The sequence below is a fragment of the Loxodonta africana genome, chromosome 12, assembly GCF_030014295.1.
Source record: "Loxodonta africana isolate mLoxAfr1 chromosome 12, mLoxAfr1.hap2, whole genome shotgun sequence".
In the NCBI taxonomy this organism is placed as follows: Eukaryota; Metazoa; Chordata; class Mammalia; order Proboscidea; family Elephantidae; genus Loxodonta; species Loxodonta africana.
In genome coordinates, this window is record NC_087353.1 from 28,268,893 (window position 1) to 28,282,402 (window position 13,510).

Genomic DNA, 13,510 nt, shown 5'->3' on the forward strand with positions numbered 1-13,510 from the left:
CACTGTGTGAGATCTTGCCCCAGAAGGACAGAGAAATCCTGAGGGCGAGGTCTGATGTCAGAGGAAAACAAGCGAGCCTTTGTCGGCCCCATCAAGGAGCTGAGGGCCTGGCCAGGCTCTTGGGAGTGCACAGAGAAAGGCCTGTGCTCACTCAGGCTTGGAGTAGAGTAGCCTGCTCCATCCTCTGCTGTGGGGTCCTTCCATTTGCACACCCCAAGTCCTCTTCATCCCCCCCGACCCTAAACAAAAAACAAAAAACCAAACCTGTTGCCATCAACTTGATTCCGACTCACAGTGACCCTACATGTGTGCCCCAACCCTAGAGCTTGGCAAAATGGAGAGATTTCCACCTGGGGGGCCTGCCTGCAGGCATTTCAAACTGAAAAAAACTTAAACCAGCACGTATCACCCACACTACCAAAAAATAAATATCAAGCAATTTCATTCTCCCTCGCTTTTTTCCCACTCTCCCATTCAGAATGGCACCCTTGTCCCTAAGTCATCTTTAGTCAACTGCTCCCTCTTCCCCCAACCCACTGTCTTCTCCCAGAGTCTCCTGCTTCCATCCCCTCCTTCCCACCACCCCATTCTGGTCCTCACCACCTCCTCTGAGATGCCTTCCGTGCTCAGGGGAGCTGGCCTATCTCTGGTCTCCTAACATTCTTGGGTTGTCTAATGGCACAGATGGCCTCACCTAGTCATGATGTCCGTGTACGTCACTGTTACTAGACCCTGGGCTCCTTGAGATCAGCTTTGTGATTCTATTGTCTTGCACAAGTTCTGGCACAGAGGAGATGCTTCATAAACAGGCATTAAATGACTGAACTCTCAGCACAGCCAGCAACTTACCCTTAATAGAATATTCAACTGAGGGTTTAGATCAATGCGAAAATAGCTAACACTTCTTGAGTGTCTACTGTATGCCAGGTACCATTCATTCTAAGCGCTTATAGCTATTAACTCATTTAAATACCATAGCAACCTTATGAGGCAGGCACTATTAGGTTTCCCATTTTATTGATGAACAAACTGACTTACAAAGAGGTTCGATAACTTGCCCAAGGTCACCCAGCTCATGAGTGGCAGAGGAGGATGCAAACCCAGGCAGTCTGGCTCAAGAGTCCATGCTCTTAAGCACAACGCTACACAGGATTATATGTTGACTATGATTTATTAAAACAAATGTCACCTAAAGTCTACAAGATATAAAATAGTTGTTAGATGAGACGCCTTAAAACTAGATACACTTGAATCTGCAAATGTTATCCAATTTCCAGGCTCCTCACATCTCACATTATGGCAACTGAAGAAACTGATAGATGATTATTCCTCTTTCTCTGGCTGCAAGGCATCAGGCCAGCAGAGGAGAGACCTGGTATGCTGGGAAAAGGAGCTGAGGGCTAAGCAGGGGTTTTTAGAGGAAACACCACTCAAGCCTCCTTCTAAACTTTCATAACTCTTCATGACTCCTCTACCAATTTATAGCCAACTCACCCAAACTCTGAACTCCTCCCTGCTTGCCAGGTCTGATGAAGTCTCCATATGCCACAGAAAGATAAAGGGCTAGTGGGCTGGGGGCTTACAAATCCCAAGCAGAAAAACAGGCTTGTCATCAGGGTTCAATCAAACATGCTGCAGCTGATTTGGAAAATTCCAACCCGGAGAAGGAGCAAAGACAAGAGCTGAAGAAAGGAGAGGTGACTGAAACAAACTGAACAAAGGCTGTAGCCACACTAGGGCCGACAGCATCAGGCTGGGTAGGGTGGAGTGCAGGCTGAGCAACCTTGACTCTAGGAACCTTATCAGGGATTCTGCGTTGATGGAGGAAGGAGACACTGTTCACCCCCTTTTGTCCCCTGCCTGCCGCAAAGAGGTGAGAGGTCTGTATTCTATTTTCTGGAGGGGATTCCTGGCTTCCTGGTGGTGGCAATGCAAACACTTCAAACCCACACTGGGATCCTGCTGGACCATGTGGGTTGTGGGGGAGGATTCAGCAGAACTCAGGGTCTCTTGGAGTTGGACATCTTGGAGACAAGTTTGGAGATGGAAGACCCTGGACAATCAAACCCAACTCCCTCATATTTACCACGGAGAAGGAATGCTGAGAGGGGAAGAGGTTGTCCAAGGTCAATGGTGAGCCAGTGCCCAAGTTTGGGCTAGAACCCAATTAACCCCAGATGCCATGGTCATCATCTTTTTTTTTTTTTCTTTTCTTTTTCATCTGTACCACTGTGACAGTGAGAAGTCTATCATAGAAGGCTATCAAGGAAGGCTTCCTTGGGGAGGTGGCATTTGGTTTGGAATTCAAAAGACATAGAGGACTACAATAGGCCAGATAAGAATGAGAGAACATTCTAGCTGAAGAGACCAGCTTAAATTAAGGAGCAGGAGCTGAAGGTTGAGGGTTCGCCTCTAAAAAGAATTCTGTTCTTTTCTCTCAATCACTCTCTCTTCCTATCATCTTTCTTTCTCTCTCTTTTCTACCTTTTTTTTTTTTTTTAATCTTTTTAAACCTTGCCTTATGCCTGTTAAAGCCCCCAAAGAAATGCCCACTCCCCCTGGGTATTGCCAGGGTTTTAGAGAGAAGGGAGTCAGAGAAGGTGTACGTTGAGGTCTTTTTAGAGGTGGAAGAGAAGAAACTCAAGCAACAGGCCTTTCCCCCTGCTCAGCTCATCAAGAAGAACAAATACGCTCCCCAAGAGCAAGAGACGAGAAAGCTCTGGCAGTGGTAACTGGTCCTTCAAGAGAAGCGCCGAGGAGAGAGTTCATGGGGCTGCCAGTGTCTCCCAGAGGCTCCAGTTAGAGCAAAGCACCCACCACTGAAGCCCCTCACTGGTGAGATGTTCATGTCAATTAAAAGGGAGACATAGCTAGGTTCAGAAATGGCTCTGTAAAGAGAGAAGGGTACCCAACATTGTGAACTAGAACCAGTAGTTTTGCAAGGCAGTAAGTTCCCCATCCCTGGAAGCGTCTAAGCAGACATTTGCAGCACAAGATGTAAAGATGCTGCTTGCACTGGGTGGGTCCTCAGAGGACTTTCAAACATATCTTAGTTACCTAGTGCTGCTATAAAAGAAATACCACAAGTGGGTGGACTTAACCAACAGAAATTTATTTTCTCACAGTTTAGGAGGCTAGAAGGCCACTGGCTCTAGGGGAGGCTTTCTCCCTCTGTAGGTTCTGTGCAAAGGTCCCTGTCTCTTTTTGGCTTCTGTTTCTTGGTTCCTTGGTGATTTCTTTGTGGCTTGGCATCTGTCTTCCTCCATCTCTGCTTGCTTACATGCTTGCTTAATCTAGTCTTTTATATCTCAAAAGAGACTGACCTAAAACACCACACCCTATACTAATACTGCCTCATTAACGCAACCAAGAAAACCTGTTCCCAAATGGGATTATTACCACAGGTATAGGGGTTAGGAAGTACAACACATATTTTGGGGGGGACACAATTCAATCTGTAAGAAGACATATGCACCCATGACTTACAGTGAGCATCCCACTGCTCTGCCCACTTCTGCATCTTGGAGCTCTAGGTGACGGCCATGTCTAAGGTCAATTCTAAATAAAAAATTTCCTTCTCGGTCTGCCAGAAGCTCCACCTATTTACAGGGTGTGACACACAGCATGTTCAGTGGGAGGGGGCAATTAGAAAAGAGTTTGAATCCTGGCCACCTAATAACTATGGACACTGGACAAGCTACTTCAATTCTGAGCTTCAGTTTCACCTCTATAAATTGGCATGGGTACTCCCTCCAATGAATAAGGAAGGCCGGAGAAGAACTGACGCTGCCTTTGAATTATGGTATTAGTGAAGAATACTGAACATACCATGGACTGCCAGAAGAGTGAAGGAATCTGTCTTGGAAGAAGAACAACCAGAATGCTCCTTAGAAGCAAAGATGGAAAGGCTCTGCATTACGTACTTTAGACATGTTATTAGAAGGGACCAGTCCCTGGAGAAGGATATCAAGCTTAGCAAAGTATAGAGTCAACGAAAGGGACGAAGACCCTCAATGAGAGGGACTGTCACAGTGGCTGCAATGATGGGCTCAAGCACAGCAATGATTGTGAGGGTGGCGCAGGACCAGGCAGTATTTCATTCTATTGTACATGGGGTCACTATAAGTTGGAAGTGACTCGATGGCACCTAACAACAACAACATTCCCTCCTAGTGTGCTTATGAATATCAACTGCCATGACGTACAGAGATCTTGGCATATCTGGGGAAGTGTGTGTAGGTCAGCAAGGTTGGTTCTCACCCATTCAATCATCTTTTAGCCAAGGAGTATAACTACAAGTTGTCTGCACCAGGCTCCGTGCTAGGTTTTAGAATAAATTCTACATAATATACACACACACACACACACTTTTCAAGAGGAAGGCAGAAGGACAGATACAGCTTTTAAAGTCCCTTCTAGTTTTCACTGCGAAGGAGCAGACCTAGCTCTCTGTAAAGCTCTCTCTGGAAAGCTGAATTTCTTTACCAGAGAGCCATGGTGAAATTTATGTTGCTGGATCAGTTTCTGGATGACAGAGGTGCTGCTTCTTCCTCCTCCTCTTTTGATTTCTTTTCTTGGTCTCCCTTCTCTTTCTTGGCTCATTAACACCTCCACAGGGTCAGAGGAGAGATCAATTCAAATTAGTCAGTTTGCTTCTTTTTAGTCACCATTGGGAACAAGGTGGGGGGATGAGGAGGTGGCTACAATGGATTTTTAAAAAGCAGAATGCAGGCATTATTTGGGCATGATGATCACCCTGGCTATTTTCTCCTCACCATCCTTACAGAAAATTGAGCATCAGCCCCTATTAATACAATGCTATTCTAAGCCAGGAGTGTCTCTCTCCCAGCTCCCAACTCCTACTCATCCCTCAATGCCCACCTGATATGGCCCCTCTTTGCAGAGATGTAACTATGGTATAGCAGGTATGGCAGGTATTGCACCCAACCTGGGTGTGTGGTGCCACTGAGCAGTTTCTATTAACCCAGTATGGCCAGCAGCTTATCTATGGAAAATGGCGCCTATGGCAAGCACTGGAATTGCTCCCCTGTCCAAACATCTGACACCCTCTTTTCAATAAGTTTATCATAATATCAGCTCAAAAGTACAAGTCAAGCTCATTAGTCTTTTAATTAACACATTAGCGTGCTTGAGGAAGGATGTTGGGTTATACAGGGTTAACAGAAACTTCTCAGTGGTGTCACACACCCAGGATAGGTGCAATACCTTAGATGCGCCACTGCTCTTGGAAGCCTTCCCTCAGCAGAGACTGTGCTCCCTTTTGTGTGCCCACATCACTTTGCTCATGCCACGGCTTTCATTCCACTATCGGCTCCCCAGTCTACTGGCTGCTCTGTCTTTGTTACATTGGGGATGCTGACCACAATGCCGGCACATGATGGGTACTCAAATATTACATTTCTGAAGAGAACGTTCTGATTTTAGTATTCAACAGGGAGAGTACTAAAAGATGGATATTACATATTCATTTCCTGACTAGAACAAAATGTTACAAGACCTAAATTCCATCATTTCTACCTATCCATTTCCCAGCAAAGGCTTCATTCATGTAGCAAGACTGTGCAAGAAACATGCCAACATTAGTGCTCATCTGGCACTTGGTGATGGAAAGGCCAATCGTACTCATCCACTATTGACAACCACTTTGTTCAGTTGATCTATGTTAACCTATTTTACAGGGAGAAAATTATGATCATATAGTATTAAAAGGAGTAGGTGTAAAATCAGCATTTTAAGGGGTGAGGGATAACATTTAAGGGACCTTTGCTTTATAAAACTCAGATCTTACCATGTCACCAATCTTTGTTTAAAATCTGCTAACAGATCTTGGCAGTCCTCAGGACAGAGTTAAACCCTTGACCTGACATCCAAGGACCTTCATTAGTACTTCCAGCTTACCTCTCTGAATTACTGCCTCAAATCTCTCTGACTCACCTCACCTCACACTCCATGTCCCGGTCACAATGACAGTACACAGTTCCTCCAAGGTGCAAAGTTCTCTCGCTCCCCCAGACCTTATTGAAGCTTTTCCTCTGCCTGGAAGTTCCTAACAGCATTTCCTGAACGTTCTTATCTTTCATCCTCTTTACCTGCCTAACTACTCCTCATCTCTAAGGGTGAGTGGAGACAACATTTCCTCAAGGAGCTTTCACATTTCAGTGCTCCTGACCCTCAGTCTGGGTCAGCAGCCCCTCCTCTGAGTAAATTACAAGTGAATTGGTAGAAGTGACCTATGGGAGGTGTCCAAGGAAGTTTCCACTCTAGCAAACCAGGTACATGATGACAAATTTGGACAACTTGCCCAAACAGCCTTGAACCAGCCCTGGACGGGAGAGCTCCTGAAGGGTGTGCAGGGATGGTCTCATCCATTCCCAGGTTCCCAGTCTCTAGTGCTCAATAAAGGTTCTCAAATGAGCAGGAGCATCATGCTTGTTCTTCAGTGACGCTTTAGGGACAGGGCCTTTGAGATGCTTTGAGAGAGTCTGGAGAAGGACAGAAGAATCTCAGGAAAAGCCAGCCAGAAAGTAAAAATCCAAAGACCTTAACAGTGGGCTATGTGGCCCTGCATGACCTGCCCCACGCCTACTCTGACTTTACCTCCTTCCGCTCTTCCTCTTGTCCCTTCTACTTCACTCCCACTAGCCACCTGCAGTTTCTTAAAGGTCAAGCACATTCCTACCTCAGAGCCTTTGTTGTGGCCATTTCCTCTGACTTTAATCCCTCACTTTCTTCAGGTCCTGCTCAGATAACTGCCTTGTCACAGAGGCCTTCCCTGATACTCTATATAAAATTGCCATGTCCATTGCCCCAACTCCAACTCTCTGGTCTGCTTTAGTTTTTCCATAGCACTTATTGTTGCCTGACATAATATATTTATGTTTGTTTATTTGTTGACAATCTCCCTCCTGCACTGGAAATTCAGCTCCATGAGAACAGGAACTTTGCTTTGCTCAGTGCTGTGTTCCTAGCACCAACAATAGTGCCTGCCACATGGTATGTGCTCAATAGATATCTGTTAAATGAACGGATGACCAGATGAATGAATGTTCCATACGAGCTAGCGATGAGGAAAAAAGCCAACACTGTGGCCCTGAAAGAACATGTCTTTGACACCTGACTGTCCTATTAAGTGAAGGCCAGGACACCTGCTCCAAATCAACTGACCCAGTTGTCAGGACATTCCTCTAGGCCTCAGAAGTATTGTGGTCTAATGTGAAAACGCCACCGGGAGAAGTTAATTTTCAGCTTCTACTTCATGGGCTGGGGATGGATGGATGTCAAGGGACTAAGAAAGTGGTGGGCCCCAAAGTTGAATGTGATAGAGCAAGCCTTTCAAATGGTCAAACTGAAGATGGCAATCTGGCCAAGCCCAAGTGAAGGAAGACTTCTGGTGAAGAAGAGGTCTGCAATCAAAAGTCTGTTAATAGCTTCTCTCTTCTTTACCTGGTTGGGGTCTATGATAGTCATGAATGAGACCTGCTCCCAAATTTTAGGCACAAGTTTCAAATAGAACCCAGATATGGGATCAAAGTAGCTCTAAACAAGGCTGGGCAGGGAACAGAGTTTATATTTGTTAAGTATTACCATAGACAAGGAGCCCTGGTGGTGCAGTGGTTAAGAGGTTGGCTGCTAACCAGAAGGCTGGTAGTTTGAGTCCACCAGCTGCTCCTTGGAAACGCAATTCCACTCTGTCCTATAGGGATGCTATGAGTCGGAATTGACTTGGCAGCAATAGGTTTCATTTTCTGGACTATAAGCAAGAAACTATGCTATATGCATTATCTCATTTACTACCCTCCACAAGTCTATAATATAGGTATTACTGTTCCCTTCTTTTTTTTTTTTTTCTTACAGATGCAGAAAGAGAGGCTCAGAAATTTAAATTGATGTAACCAAAATCACTCAACTAATAAATAGCAGAGCTGAGACTGAAATCAGGTCTGTCTAATTCCAAGAACTCTTCTGAATTCCGCTATAGCTCAAGGATCACTCTAGGGAAAGAAACCACAAAAGGCAGAAAGGAAGGCAGTAAAAAAAAAAAAAACCTATTCTTCAAAGAGTAAGAATCCGGTATAAGACACAAGCCTGGGATAAAATGATCCTGAAAACTCAGAATTGGAAAATACCTTAGAAATTACCTGCTCCTATGTTCAGCTTTATGAAATGCTTTTGGTTTTAGTTTTCAAAGTAACCCAAGATAATCTAGATGAAAAACAAAAGCTTTAAAAGGAGAGAAGATAGTAGAAAGTAACTCCAGCAACCTGAGAAGGTAACGGGCACGTGGCTGTCTCAGTCTATCGGTATCTCCTTCCTGACTCATGATCTTGTATGCGTGGGTACCCTGGGTCTGCTTAAGGGAGATGTGTTAATATGCCAGAGAACAGAGAGCTGAAACCTCACAGATCTCATGTATCATAGAGACATCAGTTCACTGAAGAAGTTCAAGTAGACATGACCCTATTCTTGCACATAAAAAGTGTTCACAACTGTTTAGGAGGAGGTGAGAGAGGAGACAGGTAGCAAGAGGAAACCAAAGTGTTGGTGGTAAGCAAAGAGTGCAATGGGAATGGTGAGGGGCAGTTAGTGCCCTGGAAGTGCTCTTGGATGATAACTCAACGCACTGACTTTGTTTCTAAAAATGTTATAGCAAGTGGGGTGCCAGTCAGGCCTCTGAAATGAGACCTAAATTCCATCTCAACATGGCTACTTAAAAGGGGCACTAAAGTGCTTGGCTGCTAACTGAAAAGTCGGCCTTTCAAATCCACCAAGATCTCCACGGGAGAAAGATGTGGCTGTCTGCTTCCATAAAGATAACAGCCTTGGGAACCCAATGGAGCAGTACTACTCTGTCCTATAGAGTCGCTATGAGTCTGAATTGACTCCACCTCAACGGGTTTTTGATTTTACGGCTACTTAAGAACTTCTGCTTGTCTAAATGTGGATTGGCCAGGATGGGCAGAAAGAAACCCTGATTATGCTTAATCTCAAAATGGATTCTGCAAGAAAAAAAGTAGCCTAAAACTACAGCTCTAATCTGCTCTCCCCCTGCACCCTAAAGATATTAGAGAGCAACAGATTCCACTCAGAATACAGCTATAGAACATGGGGGCCTTTAAACACTTCCAAATTACAGCTACATTGAAGTTTATGTGAATTATTAATTATGTCTCTTCTTTTGTCTTTACATGTATGCAGTGTTAGGGGGCATGGCTTCTAATCAAAGAAGACTAATTTGGTGAAATCACCATCCTTAATACTTTCAAGTATTCTATAAGGATGCATATTCTGCACCCAAAATATTGGTTATCATTGTACTATCTGCTACAACCAAAGTCAGTTGTTTCTTACCTGGAAATATCTCTTGTTGATTCAGGTTCACTAATCCAGGCTGATGTGACAAACCAGGTGAGCAGCTGTCTAGCCAAGGCAAGCCTGGCTTCCCAAATCAGGACTGTAGCCTCCTGGAGTTCTGCAGCTTCCCTGTCCTTAATGAGTGATAACCTGCTAAAAGGAAATGCAAGTCATGTTATCATGAGAGGGTATTTCCTGTTCTCTTCTTGTAAATGGTATTTGTTAAGGAGGGCAGAAGGAGTCACAGAATCATAGATTACCAGTGATGGAAGAGATCTGGGTGATAATTTTGTCTAATTCTTTCATCTTGTAGTTGGAGAAATTGAGGCTCAAAGAAGAAGACAGCCTCATTCAAGGACTCAGCCACCTGAGAGTCAAATCCAGTAAATTAGAACAGGACTCTGACTCTCTGTCCTTTGGAATTTTTTAAAAAAGCAGCCCCATGGTCAAGCTGACTTCTCAAACAAGTGATCATTGACCCTGATCTTTATTTTAAAACAGATTTTCAGAAAGGGAGGTGGCACTTTTTCCAGACTGCTGATACACTGTTTTTTTGTTTTTTTTTTCTTTTTTCAGGTTTACCCCTGGGAACTAAATTAGTAAAACAGTCCACCTAAGCACCAGGCATGGGGTTAGGATGGCTCTCCCTGTTTTCCATTAGAAAAATATTGTTATGGAACACCGTGACCCGTGAGCACAGTGGTGGGCTTTGTTTTTTAGTGACAGGCATGTGTGCTCCCAGATGGAGTGGGGGTCAGTCTCTCTCTTTCTCTCTCTGGCTTCATGTTTTAGAGAAACACAGAAACAGATATGAACTCTCCTCTCACGGGTCTCATTTATTATGTGTTTTTTTTTTTCTGGCTACTGTGCATTTGAACAGCCGCTTCTCTGTGCAGAAAATCAAGCCATAGAAAAAGGGACAGGAGCTTACATTTGTTAAGCAAATACTACCTGGCAAACATACCATGCACATTTTTATAGATAGCCTTTTCTATTTTGTCCTCAAAAATTCCTCATGAGGTACCTTTAACTCCATGTCTCACAAGAGTCAGGAAACCAAGCTGTAAAGGGCTAGGATGATCTACAAAGTCATGAAGAGAATACAGTACAGAACCAGAAGGAATCCATGTCTAACTCCTAAATCTATTTTTCTTTTCTCTCATCTAAGCTGTAATGTAATTATTAGGCCAAAACACTAAAATTGTTTTATTTTTCCAGTGTTTTAGCTTGAGCACTGGAGAAAGTCCTTCAGAAACTGTGGATTGTTGTACAGACGTGAAGAATTTTTCTCATTCACCTCGCTTGCAGACAGAGGGGTTCTAAAGGCCAGGCTTCCTGCTGCGCTCCCAGCCTGAGCTCACATGCCCCAGGGAGGCTGGCGCTGGCCCTGGCCGCAAGCAGTGAGAGGGCACATCAGGAAATCATGATTATCAACGCTTGGCGCTTTGTTCCTGTTCTCAGACAACAAGGGATATGGCTGGAGAGACGGGGTGGGGGCGGAGAAAGAGGAAGAAAAAACAGGAAGTGAAGGGGGGAGGGAAGGAAATGATAGAGAAAACAGCAACTTTGAAAAGTCCTTGGCCCGATGAGAAAGTAATTTCTGACCCAACATTTATGACGCAGGCCCTACATTTTGGGAAGCCGGGCCATGACGACAAGAGGGGAGAGACCTTTGCTTCCTGTGGACTTGGGGTGGGCGCCCTACAGAGTACAGCCTGAGGGAGAGAACCCTCAGGGGTGAGTGCCCTGAATACAGAGGCTGTTTCACATGGGCACTTGGGTTTAGGCACTGAAGGAGGTGAATTTGCAAAGAAGGTTCCTGGGAGGACAAAATGTCTCTTACCTCTTAGCTGTAGCTGACAGGCCACGCGTGTCACAAGAGTATCTGGAAATAAAAAAACAAGTTGTTGAAGCGATCAGGTTACCAGGAGGGGCTAACCCATCCCCACTTTCTTTTTAAAAGCTGTCAAAACTGTAAGACATTTTTCAGTACGCATGATTGGTTCACTGGACTGGACCCTGCAAGACCCCTGCTGTCTTCCCCCATAAAACGAAGAGGAACAGTCCAGCAGAAAGTTGATGGTCCTCCAGACCACGATGCTAAGATACATACAGAATCTTTTCCTATCCATTCTGTCCATTTTACTTACTTAGAGATGCTTAGAGAAGTTCCCCAACTCCAAATGCACGACATTAAGATTGGCAGTCTCCTGATAAACTGAACAATCTGCTCAAGTAAATTAAAACCCACTGCCGTCGAGTCGATTCTGACTCCTAGCGACCCTATAGGACAGAGTAGAACTGCCCCATAGAGTTTCCAAGGAGTACCTGGCGGATTCGAACTGGTGACCTTTTGTTTAGTAGCCATAGCACTTAACCACTACACCACCAAATAGATTATCGTAACAATATTTTCCACCTCCCTGATAGACACCAGGAGAGGCAGGGCATGCAGGCCACCTGAATAGGTAAACCCTCAGAGAGTAGTCCCACTCACTCTAGCGGTTCCCCTAAGCTGGCTGTGCATCTAGGGAAGCTAATAAAATGTATAGTCCCGATCCACAGTTGGGGCCAAGAATCTTGTATTGTTAAAAAGTTTCTGGTAGAGTATTGAACTTGCTTAGCCTGGCTCTGGTCCATGGACTAGAATTTGGTTAACATGGATCCTAATTCAACTCTCACAATCCACCCCCCCCCCTTTTACAGATAAGATCACAGAGGACCTAAAAGGGGAGGGGCCCGTTCAAGGTCCCACAGCTAATGACCTTGCAGGGATCTGTCCTGATTCTGTAAATTATTCCCCCACCATGCAAACAAACACAGAGCAACAAAAGTAAGCATATCTTTGAGAAGAGTCCAAGCTTTTTGAAGTGACTGTTGGTTTACTGCTTGAGTCACCCATAGGCCAAATGTCTACTAGGGAGAGCAGAGATCAAGCTGGAAAAGAAACTTAAAACTCATCTCAGAGCTCCATAAACAGCATAACCTCACATAACACCAACATTAACTTGCTTCTGTCTCAAGCAGTTGTCCAGTGCTGTTTCCACAGTCCTTCTCCTCCATGCCTGGGGGAGACAGATACCGCCAGAAACAATCAGAAGGAATCCACATACTTCTGTAACTCTTGACAGCTAACAAAGGACTGTCCAACACACAGTCTTCTTTGGCTATTTTGAGAGAGGTACAAAACAAAGGGCTCATTTTCTTTTTTTTTAACTGCATCAAAAAATTTTTTTTTAATTTTTACTGTTTTAAGTGATTTAAAAATCAAGTCAGTCTCTCATACAAAAATTTATATACACCTTGCTATATACTCCTAGTTGCTGCCCCCTAATGAGACAGCACACTCCTTCTCTCTCCACTCTCTATTTTCATGTCCATTCAGCCAGCCTCTGACCCCCTCTGCACTCTCATCTCTCCTTCAGACAGGAGTTGCCCACATAGTCTCATGTGTCTACTTAATCTAAGAAGCTCACTCTTCACCAGTATCATTTTTTATCCCACAGTCCAGTCCAATCCCTGTCTGAAGAGTTGGCTCTGGGAATGGTTTCTATCTTGGGCTAACAGAAGGTCTGGGGACCATGACCTCCAGAGGGGCCATTTTCCAATCTTAAAAACAGAGAAACTGGAATCAGAGACATGAAATGACTTACCCAAGGTCTCACAACAGAATTGGAACTAGTGTGGTCTCCTGACTTCTACCTAAGGATACTTTCACTAGTTTATGCCACCTAACTCCTAACCCCTAATCCCATTCAGTGAAGGGACTGAAGAAGAGCTTAAAGCAGCTGCAGATCTTCTACTTTTAAATGGTTCTAAAAGTGGGAGGTTAGGGTAGGAGCAAACCTATGTGAAGGCAATATAGATTGTGAGAGGACTAAAGGACTCAAATAGACCCCATTTCCAACCTCCAGACTGTACAGATAGAGAATCTAAAGCCCCAAGGGGAGAGTCCCACAATTAATGAGGAGCAGAACTTAGGCTCTGAATCAGAAAAGCTCAGTGTGACCTCTTTTCAAGAGCAGCAAGAGCACTGACCAACATAGAGAAGCAAGAAAACCAAACCAAACCAAAACTTGTTGCCGATGAGTTGATTGACTCAGAGTGTCATGGATTGAACTGTGTCCCCGCCCAAAAA

The 13,510-nt window shown here is 44.5% G+C and overlaps 1 protein-coding gene across 5 annotated transcripts in view; it reads right to left on the reverse strand.

The window, feature by feature from the left end:
- CYRIA (CYFIP related Rac1 interactor A) overlaps positions 1 to 13,510 on the reverse strand; it is a 149,417-nt gene that overhangs the window by 79,160 nt on the left and 56,747 nt on the right. For 3 of the 5 annotated variants that reach the window (XM_023550435.2, XM_064295051.1, XM_003411894.4), the window contains exons 2-3: positions 11,216 to 11,257; positions 9,370 to 9,525 (exon numbers count right to left, since the gene is read on the reverse strand). Coding sequence is in view for 3 of the 5 variants with exons in the window: in XM_064295051.1 (XP_064151121.1) it covers positions 9,370 to 9,525; positions 11,216 to 11,257 (198 nt within the window). In the remaining 2 variants the exon portion in view is untranslated. The remainder of the gene's footprint in view (positions 1 to 9,369; positions 9,526 to 11,215; positions 11,258 to 13,510) is intronic. The other 2 variants (XM_064295053.1, XM_064295052.1) reach the window with 1 other exon arrangement.